Here is a 16253-nt window from a genome sequence, read left to right on the forward strand (position 1 = left end):
AGTTGGTCACAAATCACATTAGCTTTGCCCGAAGTTTTTCCCCACACTCTTCTTTAGCGTGCTATTATGGGGAAAGTGACCACTTCTGGCAGCGGGGGTGGTCGGGGCGGTTTGGTGGCGGGGGAGCGGCTGTAACTTCTACGTGACCATGGTACCTGTTGAAAACACGGAGGGCCCCAATCTGCTGAACCAGAAGGGGACAGCGGTGGAGTCCGAGGGCAGCTACCGAGCCAGCGGCAGCCGGCATCCTCCCTGGGCGAGAGGTAAAGTGAGCCTGCAGGGCTCGGGTGACCCGCAGAGGAGCAAGCTGAACTCGCCTCCCAAGTCGTGTGTGTGTGTGTGTGTGTGTGTGTGTGTGTGTGTGTGTGTGTGTACGCCGCGCCGCGCATATGGGCACGCTGCATGCGTGGAGGGAAGGGGACAGGGTCTAGTGGGACGTGGGATAGCTCGGAGCTGTAATGTTGTGAGGATCGAAGTCTTGGTGCGTCCCAAGAAAATGCAGGTTACACATCCACCACTGGTATGATGGGTCCCCTTGATTGTGTTTACATAATACAATGTATGGATCTTTTTCATATTGGAAAGGTCCTCCTGCAAAGATAGTCTCATTTGTAAACACACACAGGCACACGCATGCCCACACTTTTTCATTTCTTGTCACAAATGGACGCTGTGTCACCAGTTGACATTAAAACCACTGTTTTAAAAATCAGTATTTTAAACAGGCTTCATAAAATTATTAGTTATGTAATCAATGAGAACACAAACTTCCTTTTTAAATTCCCAGCACGTTCGTGATGGATTTGAGCGTTTTTCAGAGCCTGAAACGCTTGCTTTGCTGGGTTCTGCCTTCTTTGAAACTGGCCTTGCAAACTAAGGTTTGTTTGCTGTGTTGTCCTTCTGGAGGTGAAATTTGGAAAAGTTTTAATTCATTTCAGTGATCTTTGCTAAATCAGAGGCTGGCCTTCACTTCCATATTTACTGTTTCCACAAACACATTGTACACTTTCTGCTGCCTCTTCCTGTTCATTTAGTATGTGGTGAAAGGAATTGAAAGTACTTGAAATATGAAATGACAACACACACAAATAATCTTCTCTTTCCTACTACTTTCCTCAGCTATGTCTTCTGAATCAGATGTTACATTCCCAAGCAGTATATAGGAATTTCATGCAAAATCCAATACACTAAATGATACAAAAGACATTTGCCTTTCTCTTGGGAATGGTCCTAACACTGATGTTTGCCTTGTGGGTTTGTCTGATCTTGCGGAATTGAACCTGTGATCCCTCGCATCGAGGCAGGAAGCGGCCCATTTCAGGAGTGGAGAAGCCCTCCATCTTCCACATCCTGCGCTCAGGTTTCTCTTGTTTTCTCACTTCCCATCAAGAATAAGGCCGGGCGTGATGGGTCATGCCTGTAATCCCAGCACTTTGGGAGGCCGAGGTGGGCAGATCACTTGAGGCCAGGAGTTCAAGACAAGCCTGGCCAACAGAGTCGAAACCCCATCTCTACTAAAAATACAGAAAAAAAAAATAGCTGGGCATATTGGCACACGCCTGTAATCTCAGCTACTCAGGAGGCTGAGGCACAAGAATCGCTTGGAGGTTACAGTGAGCTAAGATCGCGACACTGCACTCCAGCCTGGGTGACAGAGCAAAACTCTGTCTAAAAAAAAAATGAATATCTGGGATCATCTTTCAGTATGGTCTGCCCTCTCTTATGCAAAGGCACCCTTTTCTCTGAGTGCTTGCCACTCACTACTCATTGGCCCCCAAGTTCCCTAAGAGCAGGCAAGGAAAATTTATATTTGGAGATAAAGAGAAAGAGTTGCAAAGTTCTGTTTTCCAAATTCCTGGGAATATGAGCTGCAGTGTAGACTGCAGAGTAAGCTGAGGTGGTGATGTTAACAAAAGGGCCGGCTAAATAGAGTCAGTGATAATGTCACAAAGAAGATGAAAAGAAACTCTGCCTAGGAAGGGCCTTTGTAGTAACCATTAAAAATGGACTGTTTATTTTGATATGGCTTTGAAGGTACAATGTGCTCTTAATAGCTTTTATTGTATAAGTTCACAATTGTCCAGAAGAAAGATCATGTGTATTTACATTTACAAAAGTTGGATACGTGCACAAAATTCAACTTAAAGTGCAACTATTTATGTTGTTGTAAAGAAACAATTAATGAATAAGTACCATAAATGATCTTTCAAATTTAATTTTAAATGAACTTTTATTATATAGAAGAGAAAGCCTAAATGTTTCCTTAAAATGTCAGATGAATACAATTTTGATTTGTGCTATATATAATATGCATTTAGATGAATGCAAACCTTTTATTTTCTACTTTTGTAAATTTTCTTAACTTGTCTTAAACGTCTTTTGGCAACCAAAAGCAATTATACATACATATGTATAAATGAATTCATAGTGCAGACTTGCTGTGTGGTTTTCACAAGTTACCTAAAGTCTCCATTCATTAATACTGGGATTGTATCTTCATCTATCTTATGAAGATGTTGAGATTTAATGAGATAATATTTGTCAAATACTCCTTTGTCTTCTTTATATTTTAAACTTCTGTAGCTGCTTTCATCTAAGAAATTCAGAGTATTTAAATTATGCTCAACTATTATCATAATATTTCTGCATTTGAAGGTAGCAAGCTTTCTATATTCTTAGGTGGAAAAATCAAAGCTTAAGGAGGAATGAGTTATATAACTCGGGACAAGGTAACTAAATCATGTGAGATACTGAAAAACAACAACCAAAAAACAACCCCCTAAGCTCTGCAGTTGAACTCCCTTGATGCTACTGTGCACAATGAAAAATTTTGGCAGGTCTTTCTTGACTAACCCTCTTTAACTGAAAAGAATGCTTTGTTCCAATGACTAGAATCTAATGAACTTAAATTATTTTCAATAAGCTTTGACTCAAACTGGTGGCATTTTTAGTAAATTTTTTCAGCTTTCATGGACATGGTCCAATCCATCTTATTATAGGGCAGGAGTAAGCTCAGTTTGAAATTCTGGTGCCTAGAATTGACAACAGATATAGGTGATGTGAGATATTAGACGGCTAGAGCACCTCACACAAGGGAAATCTGAGGTCAGAAGATGTGTGATTGGCCCAAGGTCACACAGAGGATGGTCCAGAATTGACCCTGGCGGGCTCTGGCCCAGGAGATTCAATACCAAATTCTTCTTCTTTAGCTCCCAGTCTTCCTTTATTTCGTGATCCAAACAGTTGGCTGGGGAGAGAGGCCTCTTTAGTCTCCTTTAACCCCCATGTGCCCAAAGGTTCAGAAACCAAGAACAGTATTTACTGTATGAGCGCAGGTGGTCAGCACTGCAGAACTCTCTGGCCCTGGGACCCCGATCATGAAGAACGGGACTCATGGACCCAGCTGAAAGGACGGTCCTTCATCCCCTCTGAAGATGCCACAGTCTGGAATTTAGGAAATACACACTTCGGCTCAGCAGATGAACATTCTAAGGCAGTTGTTCCCAAACACTTTTAAAGCTGTGAACTCCATTTTCCTAAATAAAAGCTGGGCAGGTGGTGAGTATGTAAGATGTAACTGTAACTATGTTCCTACTGAGTGCTGTTCTCCAGGTTTAGCTTAAACTGGGCCTCCTGGAATTTCATCAGGCCTGGCTTTCTCAGGCTTGATCAGTCGACTCTAGGGGAAGTCAACTTGTAAGAGAGATGGAGGAGACTTTTGGAAACAAACTCATCCCCAGGGAAGAGAAAGTCAAGCCAACCAGCTTGACCTGATGTCAGTGCTTTGGTTGTGAGAAGACAGATTCTAGTAAGAGGCCAGTTACCTTGGGCAGACCTTGGCATCTCAGAGTTTTTGAGATGCTGGACCATTCCCATTTTTCCACACTTCCTATATATTAAAAAAAACAAAACAAAAAAAAGCCTCGAAACCCGTGACAAAAATTACAGTGCTTTAAAAATATATGTATTTAACAAGTCAATATCTGATAACAATGATTATGTCTACTGTGATACACATTCCCAAGGGAATAACAGGATTTTTTTTTTTTTTTTTTTTTTTTTGAGACTTAACACTTGCTCTGTCACCCAGGCTGGAGTAAGGTGGTGCAGTCTCAACTCACTGCAACCTCCACTCACTGCAACCTCCACCTCCGGGTTCAAGTGATTCTTGTGCCTCAGCATCCTAAGTAGCTGGCTAATTTTTGTATTTTTAGTGGAGATGGGTTTTACCATGCCGATCAGGCTGGGCTCCAATTCCCACCCTCAGGTGATCCGCCTACCTCGACCTCCCAAAGTGCTGGGATTACAGGTGTGAGCCACTGTGCCTGGCTGGAAATGACAAGATTTTTAGATGTGTTCATTTATGGAGGACAACTTGCTCTTCTGTGTGGTCATGAGAACAGATTTAAAGATATACATCTCCCCTTTCAGTCCAGACAGCGTATCTCTGTGGCTGTACATTTACCCTCACTTGGAAATCGCATCGAAAGTCTAGATTTGAGGCTTTTCACCACTGTGAGCGTTGGGCAAATGGCTCCTCTGGGATCTCCTGGGAAGGGGGAAGGCTGTTGACATGGTGGGAGCTGTTTCACCACAAACTCTGGGTGCCATGCATCACATGCAGCAGTGGTCTTGCTCCTCTCTAAGGAACTGTCACCCAGAGACAGTAGAGAGGCTGCCACAGACCCCCTCCCGGGCTCTGAAGCAGCAGCAGACACAGACTGCAGGAAGCCTGTCCTGCCAGGGCCTGGCAGACCCAGATCAAGCCAGCCTGAGAGCAGTCAGCCAAGCAGTGGGGCCCACCTGGGCAGGCTGAGATTAGCTGGCACACACCAGCATGCATATTATCTGGCACACACCAGCATGCCTGAACCAGTTTTTACAGCCATTCTGATAGGTCGGTGCCTCTGTTCTAGTTGTTAAATATTTTCAACATCACTGTTCTCTCTGCCAGATTACCAACAGTTGCTGAGGCAGCTGAAAGCCCAGGAATAGGCCTGGTGGTAGCTGGTAGGACCTGAATATGAGCACACAGGGTATCTTCCGTGTAAATTCTCAAGAGGGTCATCTTTAGTGGTCTAGAGCTTGCATTAGTTGTTAGAGACAGAACTCAAAATACACTTGGAGCAGCTGAAGAAAGCTGAGATTTGCATCTGTATATAAAAGATGAATCTGCCAATTTTAAAATGCAATTTTTAATTGCTGTAGGTGTGAGAATTTTATTATTCATTCAAGAATAGTTCGTTTTTGAATCATGATTTCATGGGTAGCTTTTTCTCGGTACTATTATCTACCCTTCAGATTAAAAAAGTTCTGAGAGCTCTAAAAGGCTCCATTACTGTGCAACAGTTTAAACAGTTATTTACTCAGAGCGTATGAGAAAGAACTGGTTTTATAAGATTTTGAAAGTGAGCAGTCAGAGCTCCTTCGTTCAGTTTTCTCATGAACAGTCTTCCCCAGAGGGTGAGTTATTGAAAAAGTAATGCAATGGAAGTCACTTAAAAGACACCAAGTTAGGATAATGAGAAAGGAAAAGTTGGAATTTGCTCCTTCCCAAGGGGTTATTTGATCAAATACCAAATGTGGATGATTTCTCATCCCTTCTTCCCTTAAAAAGCATGCAATCTCAGTTAAAGTTACTGAATGTGAAGTACCCCAAAATACTTCCCAGCTGAAACTGAGTCAAACATTTAGAGTAAATCATAAATTCAAATGTTTTTTTCTGTATTATTTTGTTTTGTTTTTGCACATTGGCATCATTTTCCTTCCCATGTCTTTTTTTAAATATATGTATTTTATTGCACTTTAAGTTCTGGGGTACATGTGCAGATCATGCAGGATTGTTGCATAGGTATATACATGGCAATGTGGTTTGCTGCCTCCATCCCCCCGTCACCTATATCTGGCATTTCTCCCCATGTTATCCCTCCCCAACCTCCCTACCCTCCACTGTCCCTCCCCTGTTCCCCTGCAACAGACCCCAGTGTGTGATGCTCCCCTCCCTGTGTCCATGTGTTCTCATTGTTCAATACCCTGCTATGAGTGAGAAGATGTGGTGTTTGATTTTTCTGTTCTGTGTCAGTTTGCTGAGAATGATGGTTTCCAGATTCATCTATGTCCTTACAATGGACACAAACTCATCATTTTTTATGGCTGCATAGTATTCCATGGTGTATATGTGCCACATTCTCCTTGTCCAGTCTATCATTGATGGGCATTTGGGTTGGTTCCAGGTCTTTGCTCTTGTAAACACTACAGCAATGAACATATATGTGCATGTGTCTTTATAATAGAATGATTTATAATCCTTTGGATATATACTCATTAATGGGATTGCTGGGTCAAATGGAACCTCTATTTCTAGATCCTTGAGGAATTGCCACACTGTCTTCCACAATGGTTGAACTAATTTACACTCCCACCAACAGTGTAAAAGTGTTCCTATTTCTCCACATCCTCTCCAGCATCTGTTGTCTCCAGACTTTTTAATGATTGCCATTCTAATTGGCATGAGATGGTATCTCAATGTATTTGATTTGCATTTCTCTAATGACCAGTGATGATGAGCATTTATTCATGTTTGTTGGCCTCATAAATGTCTTTTGAAAAGTGTCTGTTCATGTCCTTTGCCCACTTTTGAATAGATTTGTTTGTTTTTTTTCTTGTAAATCTGTTTTATTTCTTTGTAGATTCTGGATATTAGCCCTTTGTCAGATGGGTAGATTGTAAAAATTTTTTCCCATTCTGCTAGTTGCTGGTTCACTCTAATTATTATTTCTTTTCCTGTACAGAAGCTCTGGAGTTTAATTAGATACCGTTTGTCTATTTTGGCTTTTATTGCCAATGCTTTTGGTGTTTTAGTCATGAAGTCCTTGCCTATGCCTATGTCCTGAATGGTATTGCCTAGGTTTTCTTCTAGGGTTTTTATGGTGTTAGGTCTTACATTTAAGTCTTTAATCCATCTGGAGTTAATTTTAGTGTTAGGTGTCAGGAAGGGGTCCAGTTTCAGCTTTCTGCACATGGCTAGCCAGTTTTCCCAACACCGTTTATTAAACAGGGAATCCTTTCCCCATTGCTTGTTTTTGTGAGGTTTGTCAAAGATCAGATGATTGTAGATGTGTGGCGCTGCCTCTGAGACCTCTGTTCTGTTCCATTGGTCTATATCTCTGTTTTGATATCAGTACCATGCTGTTTTGATTACTGTAGCCTTGTAGTATAGTTTGAAGTCCGGTAGCGTGATGCCTCCAACTTTGTTCTTTTTGCTTACAATTGTCTTGGCTATGCGGACTCTCTTTTGGTTCCATATGAAGTTTAAGGTGGTTTTTTCCAGTTCTTCGAAGATGGTCATAGGTAGCTTGATGGGGATAGTGTTGAATCTATAAATTACTTTGGGCAGTATGGCCATTTTCACAATATTGATTCTTCCTAACCATGAGCATGGAATGTTTTTCCATCATGTTTGTGTCTACTCTTATTTCCTTGAGCAGTGGTTTGTAGTTCTCCTTGAAGAGGTCCTTTATATCCTTTGTTAGTTGCATTCCTAGGTATTTTATTCTCTTTGTAGCAATTGTGAATGGCAGTTTGTTCTTGATTTGGCTGTCTTTAAGTCTATTATTGGTGTACAGGAATGCTTATGATTTCTGCACATTGATTTTGTATCCTGAGACTTTGCTGAAGTTGCTTATCAGTATCAGGAGATTTTGGGCTGAGATGATGGGATCTTCTAAATATACAATCATGTCATCTGCAAATAGAGACAATTTGACATCCTCCTTTCCTAATTGAATACGCTTTATTTCTTTTTCTTGCCTGATTGCTCTGGCTGGAACTTTCAATACTATATTGAATAGGAGTGGTGAGAGAGGGCATCCTTGTCTAGTGCGAGATTTCAAAGGGAATGCTTCCAGTGTTTGCCCATTCAGTATGATATTGGCTGTGGGTTTGTAGTAAATAGCTTTTATTATTTTGAGATATGTTCCGTTGATACCTAGTTTCTTGAGAGTTTTTAGCATAAAGAGCTGTTGAATTTTGTCAAAGGCCTTCTCTGCATCTATTGATATAATCATGTGGTTTTTGCCTTTGGTTCTGTTTATGCGGTGAATTACGTTTATAGGCTTGCTTCATCCCTGGGATGAAGCCTACTTGATAGCGATGGATACGCTTTTTGATGTGCTGTTGCAAATGGTTTGCCAGTATTTTATTGAACATTTTTGCATCTGTGTTCATCATGGATACTGGGCTGAAGTTTTCTTTTTTTGTTGAGTCTCTGCTAGGTTTTGGTATCAGGATGATGTTGGTCTTATAAACATCTTTTAGGATGTTTGGAATAGTTTCAGAAGGTGTGGTACCAGCTCCTCTTTGTCTGTCTGGTAGAATTAGGTGGTGAACCCATCTGGACCTGGGCTTTTTTTGGTTGGTAGGCTATTAATTGCTGCCTCAACTTCAGCTCTTGTTATTGGTCTATTCAGGGTTTCAACTTCTTCCTGGTTTAGGCTGGGGAGGGTGCAAGTGTCCAGGAATTTATCCATTTCTTCCAGGTTTACTGATTTGTGTGCATAGAGTTGCTTGTAGTAATCTCTGATGGTAGTTTGTATTTCTGTGGAATCGGTGGTGATATCCCCTTTATCATTTTTTATTGCATCTATTTGATTATTCTCTTTTCTTTTTTATTAATATGGCTAGTGGTCTGTCTATTTTATTGATCTTTTGAAAAAACCAGCTCCTGGATTTACTAAGTTTTTGAAGGGTTTTTTGCGTCTCTCTCTTTCTCCTTCAGTTCTGCTCTGATCTTAGTTATTTCTTATCTTCTGCTAGCTTTTGAGTTTTTTTTTTATCTTGCTCCTCTAGCTTTTTTAATTTTGATGATAGGGTGTCGATTTTAGATCTTTCCTTGCTTCTCATGTGGGCATTTATTGCTATAAATGTTCCTCTAGACACTGCTTTAAATGTGCCCCAGAGATTCTGGTACATTATGTCTTCATTCTTGTGGGTTTCGAAGAACATCTTTATTTCTGCCTTCATTTCGTTGTTTATCTAGTCAGCATTCAAGAGCCAATTGTTCAGTTTCCATGAAGTTGTGCAGTTTTGAGTGAGTTTCTTAATCCTGAGTTCTAATTTGATTGCACTGTGGTCTGAGAGACTGTTTGTTATGATTTCCGTTCTTTTGCATTTGCTGAGGAGTGATTTACTTCCAATTATGTGGTCAATTTTAGAGGTGTGATGTGTGCTGAGAAGAATGTATATTCTGTTGATTTAGGATAGAGAGTTCTGTAAATGTCTATTAGGTTTGCTTGGTCCAGGTCTGAGTTCAAGTCCTGGATATCCTTGTTAATTTTCTGTCTCATTGATCTGTCTAATATTGACAGTGGAGTGTTGAAGTCTCCCATTATTATTGTGTGGGAATCTAAGTCTCTTTGTAGGTGATTAAGAACTTGCTTTATATATCTGGGTGCTTCTGTATTCAGTATATATTTAGGATAGTTAGCATTTCTTGTTGCATTGATCCTTTTACCATTATGTACTGCCCTTCTTTGTCTCTTTTGATCTTTGTTAGTTTAAAGTCTATTTTATCAGAGACTAGGATTGCAACTCCTGCTTTTTTTTTTGCTCTCCATTTGCTTGGTAAATCTTTCTCCATCCCTTTATTTCAAACCTGTGTGTGTCCTTGCATGTGAGTTGGGTTTCCTGGATACAGCACATGGATGGGTTTTGACTTTTTATCCAATTTGCCAGTCTATGTCTTTTGATTAGGGCATTTAGCCCATTTACATTTAAGGTTAATATTGTTATGTGTGAATTTGATCCTGCCATTTTGATGCTAGCTGGTTGTTTTGCCTGTTAGTTGATGCAGTTTCTTCATTGTGTTGATGCTCTTTACCATTTGGTACGTTTTTGGAGTGGCTGGTACTGGTTGTTCCTTTCTATATTTAGTGCTTCTTTCAGGAGCTCTTGTAAGGCAGGCCTGGTGGTGATGAAATCTCTAAGCAATTGCTTGTTCATAAAGGATTTTATTTCTCCTTTGCTTATGAAGCTTAGTTTGGCTGGATATGAAATTCTAGGTTGAACGTTCTCTTCTTTAAGGATGTTGAATATTGGCCCCTACTCTCCTCTGGCTTGTAGGGTGTCTGTGGAGAGATCTGCTGTGAGTCTGATAGGCTTCCCTTTGTGGGTAACCCGACCTTTCTCTCTGGTTGCCCTTAGGATTTTTTTCTTCATTTCAACCCTGGTGAATCTGACGATTATGTGCCTTGGAGTTGTTCTTCTTGAGGAATATCTTTGTGGTGTTCTCTGTATTTCCTGGACTTGAATATTGGCCTGCCTTGCTAGGTTGGGGAAGTTCTCCTGGATAATATCCTGAAGAGTGTTTTCCAGCTTGTATTCATTCTCTCCATCATATTCAGGTACACCTATCAAACATAGATTAGGTCTTTTCCCATAATCCCATATTTCTTGGATGCTTTATTCATTTCTTTTCACTCTTTTTTCTCTAATTTTGCCTTCTCATTTTATGCCATTGAGTTGATCTTCAATCTCTGATATCCTTTCTTCTGCTTGATCGATTTGACTACTGAAACTTGCATATGCTTCGTGAAGTTCTCGTGCTGTGTTTTTCAGCTCCATTAAGTCATTTATATTCTTCTTAAAGCTGTTTATTCTCATTAGCATTTCGTCAAACCTTTTTTCAAGGTTCTTAGTTTCTTTGCATGGGGCTAGAACATGTTCTTTTAGCTCAGAGAAGTTTGTCATTACCCACCTTCTGAAGCCTGTTTCTGTCAATTCATCAGACTCATTCTCCATCCAGCTTCATTCCTTTGCTGGTGATGAGTTGTGATCCCTTGGAGGAGGAGAGGCATCCTGGTTTTGGGTGTTTTCATCCTTTTTGCGCTGGTTTCTTCCCATCTTTGTGGATTTATCTACCTGTGGTCTTTGTAGTAGGTGACTTTTGGATGGCGTCTCTGAGTGGATGCCCTTTTTGTTGATGATGAAGTTATTTCTTTCTGTTTTTTAGTTTTCCTTCTAACAGTTAAGCCCCTCTGCTGTAGGACTGCTGGAGGTTCACTCCAGACCCTGCTTGCCTGGGGATCACCCGCGGGGGCTGCAGAACAGTAAAGGTTGCTGCCAGTTTCTTCTGTTATCTTTGTCCCAGAAGGATACCTGCCAGATGTCAGCCTGAGCTCTCCCTTACGAGGTGACTCTTTGGATATATGGGGGTCAGAAAGCTGCTTGAGGAGACAGTGTATCCCTTATAGGAACTCAAGTGCTGAGCTGTGAGCTCCATTGTTCTGATCAGAGCTGCTGGGCAGGTACATTTGCGTCTCCTGCAGCAGAACTCATAACCTCCTTTATTCTCAGGTGCTCTGTCCTGGGAAGGTGAGCCTTTATTTATAAGTTCCTGACGTGCTGCTGCCTTTTTACAGAGCTGCCCTGCCCAGCAAGGAGGTAGCTTAGTCACAGTCTGCCAGCAGATGCATTGCTGAGCTTCCCTGGGCTCTCCCCAGCCAGCTTCTCTGTGAACTTCCTTGCAGTTTTGTTTATAGAGGTTTAATTAGAACTGCCTCGGTAATGGCATTCAGCCTCAGTAATGGTGGACTGCCTCAGTAGTTGTGGATTGCCTCGGTAATTGTGGACCCCTTACCCCAACAGAGCTGGACCATCCCAGCTCCAGCTGTGCTTGCTGGGAAACTCTTAATCCAGAGCGTTTCAGATTGCTGGTCTTTGTGGGGGTGGGACCCACCGAGCCAGATCACCTTGCTCCCTGTTTCAGTCCCCTTTTTTTCAGCTGAATGGGTGGCTCTGTCTCCCGGGCGTTCCAGGCGCCAGTTGAAATGGGAATCTCCTGGTCTGTGGGCAGTAATAATTCGTTTGGAAATGTGGTGATCACTCACCCTCTGCATTATTCTCTCTGGGAACTGCACTCCAGAGCTGTTCCTATTCAGCCGTGTTGGATCAGCCTCCATCATTCTTTTTTAAAATTTAAGACGAGTTTCACTCTGTTACCCAGGCTGGAGTGTGGTAGCGCTCTCAGCTCACTGCAACCTCTGCCTCCGGGGTTTCGGCAGTTCTTGTGCCTCAGCCACCTGAGTAGCTGGGATTACAGGCATGCACCACCATACCCGGCTAATTTTTGTATTTCTCTTTTTTAGTAGAGACAGGATTTCACCATGTTGCCCAGACTGGTCTCGAACTCCTGGCCTCGAGTAATCCACCCGTGTCAGACTCCCAAAGTGCTGGGATTACAGGTGTGAGTCATTGCCCCCCCAGCTTAATTATTCTAAACAACTTAGTAGAAATAATAAGACTAAAATAATTTATTACATCATTCTAGTTTTAGGAGATTTTACTATTTTTGAACAATGATTCATTTTATACTGTTTTGTCAAAGTTTCAGGAAGAAAAATGTAATTCTTCCTTTGACTTTCAGGAATATACTTTTTTAAGTAAAACTAGTGTAATTTAATTTTAAACTGTTACATTGTGATTGCCTTGGAAGTAGCTGTTTCTCAGACAACTCATGACTCAGGTTTGCCTGGCCTCACTGGGCTCTGGAGCGGTTAGCGGGTGCCCATTATTATTTTATACAAAATGTCTTGCTCCCACACACATGTCCACACTTGATGGAAGTTGGAGTTGGGAGTTATGTGCAATGCTAATTAAAAAATCACGACATCTCAGCTTCACGTGTGCAAAGTTTTTGAAGAATAGGGTAAAAGGAAGTTGTAATTAGGGTCAATTTGTGTGGTAAGAGGGCATCCTCACACTAATGAAATGTTTTATTTATATTGGGAAACTAAGTTGCAGAAACCTTCAGACAGAATGACAGGAGGAATTTTTTACGCTGCAAGCCCAATTATGTAGGTACTGCCAATTTTGAAAGCAAAGGAATTCAAGAATTTATGAAAGACACAATTGTTATGTGGAAAAAAGGTATTATTTTATTTCTGTTGCAATCAATAAAAGACTGTTTCAAAGTTTTACCTCCGTATTATGAAGATTTTACCTTCTAGATACAGATTAAACGAACTTTTGTTGAATGATTCTTGTAGGCCAAGTGCTTCTATTACTGTTATCCCCTCAGATTTTTACAACAACCTAATGAGGCACCCATTTAACAGATAAGGAAACTGAGGCTAAGAACAACAGCCAAAATTTACCAATCACTTACTACCAGGTACCAGGCACTCTTCTGTCTCATTCATTCTTACAACTCTACGAAGGAGGCAACATTATTATCTTTTTTAAAAAATATTTTATTTTTATTTATTTTAAAAATATATATTTTATTGCACTTTAGGTTCTGGGGTACATGTGAAGAACATGCAGGATTGTTGCATAGGTACATACATAGCAATGTGGTTTGCTGTCTCCATCCCCATCACCTTTATCTGGCGTTTCTCCCCATGTTATCCCTCCCAAATTCCCCACCCCCCACTATCCCTCCCCTAGTGTGTGATGCTTCCCTCCCTGTGTCCATATGTTCTCACTGTTCAACACCTGCCTATGAGTGAGAAGATGCAGTGTTTGATTTTCTGTTCTATGTCAGTTTGCTGAGAATGATGGTTTCCAGATTCATCCATGTCCCTACAAAGGACACAAACTCATCATTTTTATGGCTGCATAATATTCCATGGTGTATATGTGCCACATTCTCCTTGTCCAGGCTATCATCGATGGGCATTTAGGTTGGTTCCAGGTCTTTGCTATTGTAAACAGTGCTGCAATGAACATATGTGTGCATGTGTCTTTATAACAGAACGATTTATAATCCTTTGGATATATACCCAGTAATGAGATTGCTGGGTCAAATGGAATTTCTATTTCTAGATCCTTGAGGAATTGCCACACTGTCTTCCACAATGGTTGAACTAATTTACACTCCCACCAACAGTGTAAAAGTGTTCCTATTTCTCCACATCCTCTCCAGCATCTGTCGTCTCCAGACTTTTTAATGATTGCCATTCTAACTGATGTGAGATGGTATCTCAATGTGGTTTTGATTTGCATTTCTCTAACATTGTTATCTTTATCTTATGAATGAGGACACAGAGAGACACAAACCTTAAGGGACTTGTCAAAGTCTAGTCGGTAAGGAATTAGGACTCTGATTCCAGACTGTCCTTCACCTTTAAGCCCAGGTTCCTCCTGGAAAGAAGCAAAGGGACTTATCCGAGGTAGCACAGAAATTAGATGACAGCACAGTGATCTGAACCTCACTTTCTTCAGTCCAGTCCAGTCCAGGGTTGCTCTCTTGACCAATATTACCAGTCAATATTATTGTCTATCTTACCGTAGAGTTGTAAGAATGACGTTTCTACTTTTTGATCTGTGAATGTGAGTTCCAGTTACACTCATTTCAGGACTTGTTTGCATTCTGTTTTAGCTACTTCTCTAATTTTTTATGTAACACATTTTTCTACAAGATTATAATTTTCTGGGTAAGATATATATTTCATGCACCTATCAGAGCTCTGAGCTGACTGACAGTGCTTGGAAAGTTCTGTGCAATTTACAATAGGTAGGAATTATGTCTTTTTCTCTGTTATTTCCAGCCTACATATCAGGGATCACATCCATGTGGCACAAGTGCTACCTTCTAGTGCGATCAAATCCAGATGTAACCTAGGAAACATCTCAACACGATGCTGTCAGTATCCACAAAGGCTGATTGCAGTAGCCGTCAGATGAACCTTGCCTGCTGGACAGTGCTGGCACACAGTACGTGCTTAATTGTTCAGGGAGCCAATGAGTGAAGAAGCAGTTACTGAACAGCTTGTCCTGACCCTTTCTTCTATTTTTTCTACTTCTGGGTTCTCTTAGCCTTTCATTCTGTCTTTCTCTTTCTCTGTCTCACTCTCTCTCATCAGAATCCCATCTTTATATTACATAGAGCACTTCAGCATTTTCTCCCTTCCTCTCCCTCTCTCCCATAGGCCGTCTGTCCATTATCACCATGATAATGATGAGCTTAACCCTTAACATTCAGGTGGCCATTCAGGTATTAATTTTAGTAAATTGTTCTTCCTAAAGGAAATTTCATCCACAGGCTTCACAATATTTTTTTTGTTGAGACAGAGTCTTGCTCTGTCACCAGGGTGGAGTGCAGTGGCATGATCTCAGCTCAGTGCAACCTCTGCCTTCCAGGTTCAAGTGATTCTCCTGACTCAGCCTCCCGAGTAGCTGGGATTACAGGAATGTGCCACCACTGCCAGCTAATTTTTTTTTTTGTATTTTAAGTAGAGACAGGGTTTCACCATGTTGGCCAGGATGGTCTCGATCTCTTGACCTCGTGATCTGCCTGCCTTGGCCTGCAAAGTGCAGGGATTACAGGTGTGAGAGGCCTCACAATATTATTTATGTCTTCCCATTTCATTTCCTTAATTAAATAATTTTAAAAGCACTACTGATGATTCTCAACCATTATTGAGTACAGGAACTCATTTTAAAATATAAAACCAACTTCAAATTCTCACATAATTGTCTTCACAGTTTTATATTTATTGATTAGAAAATATAGAGTAACAGAAATCTGCTACGTACTCACTAGCACATTGAAATTTTAAAAACAACTTTCCATCCCATTTATATACATTTGAAATCGTTCAGTACGGATAAGTCTTTTACTATTTTTTCAACATTAAATAATCTACAGTGGACTGGGGGTCCTTTCTGAGATGTTGGTTTTCAAATGTCCATGGCTCACCGCGGCTCACACACATTGAGCATCCTTTTCCTGGAGATGCCCGGGGACTCTAGGAAAGACAGCTGTGGGTTTGTTCTCCAGATTCCCTCTCTCTTTACTATCTATCATCAAAAATATCCACAGACAGAAGTGCAAAATCGCCACAGCATTGAAAGCCCGAATATTTGTCAATGAGTTAGGATTTAACAGTAAATAAAACAGGGATCCTAATGTATAAGATTGGGTGTAAAATGTTGGATTCCCATAGACTTCCACTGTGCATCCTCATTTGACAGAGATGGAACCTTCACCAAGCGAAGAAGAAGAGCGCCACAGACCCGCAGAGCTGCTTTCTCTGAGGGTCGGAAGTTCTTGCCCTAACACCGGATTCTTCCAACCCCATCCCCCATCCTGTCATTATCACTTCCCTTTCTTTCTTTTTCTCTCTCTCTTTTTTTTTTTTTTTTTTTTTGAGACAGCTTGCTTTGTTGCCCAGGCTGACGTGCAGAGGTACGATTATAGCTTTTCGCAGTCTTGAAATCCTGGCCACAAGCCATCCTCCTGCCTTACCTCCCAA

General features: G+C 41.1%; 1 protein-coding gene across 1 annotated transcript in view; it reads left to right on the forward strand.

The window, feature by feature from the left end:
* The window catches only part of SLC2A12 (solute carrier family 2 member 12), a 69377-nt gene continuing 53124 nt past the window's right edge, over positions 1-16253 (forward strand). The window contains exon 1 of the mRNA XM_012474473.2: positions 1-263. Within this exon, the coding sequence (XP_012329896.1) occupies positions 149-263 (115 nt within the window). The 5' untranslated portion in view covers positions 1-148. The remainder of the gene's footprint in view (positions 264-16253) is intronic.

Source organism: Aotus nancymaae, unplaced genomic scaffold (assembly GCF_030222135.1).
Source record: "Aotus nancymaae isolate 86718 unplaced genomic scaffold, 86718_ANA_hifiasm-v0.15.2.pri h1tg000040l, whole genome shotgun sequence".
In the NCBI taxonomy this organism is placed as follows: domain Eukaryota; kingdom Metazoa; phylum Chordata; class Mammalia; order Primates; family Aotidae; genus Aotus; species Aotus nancymaae.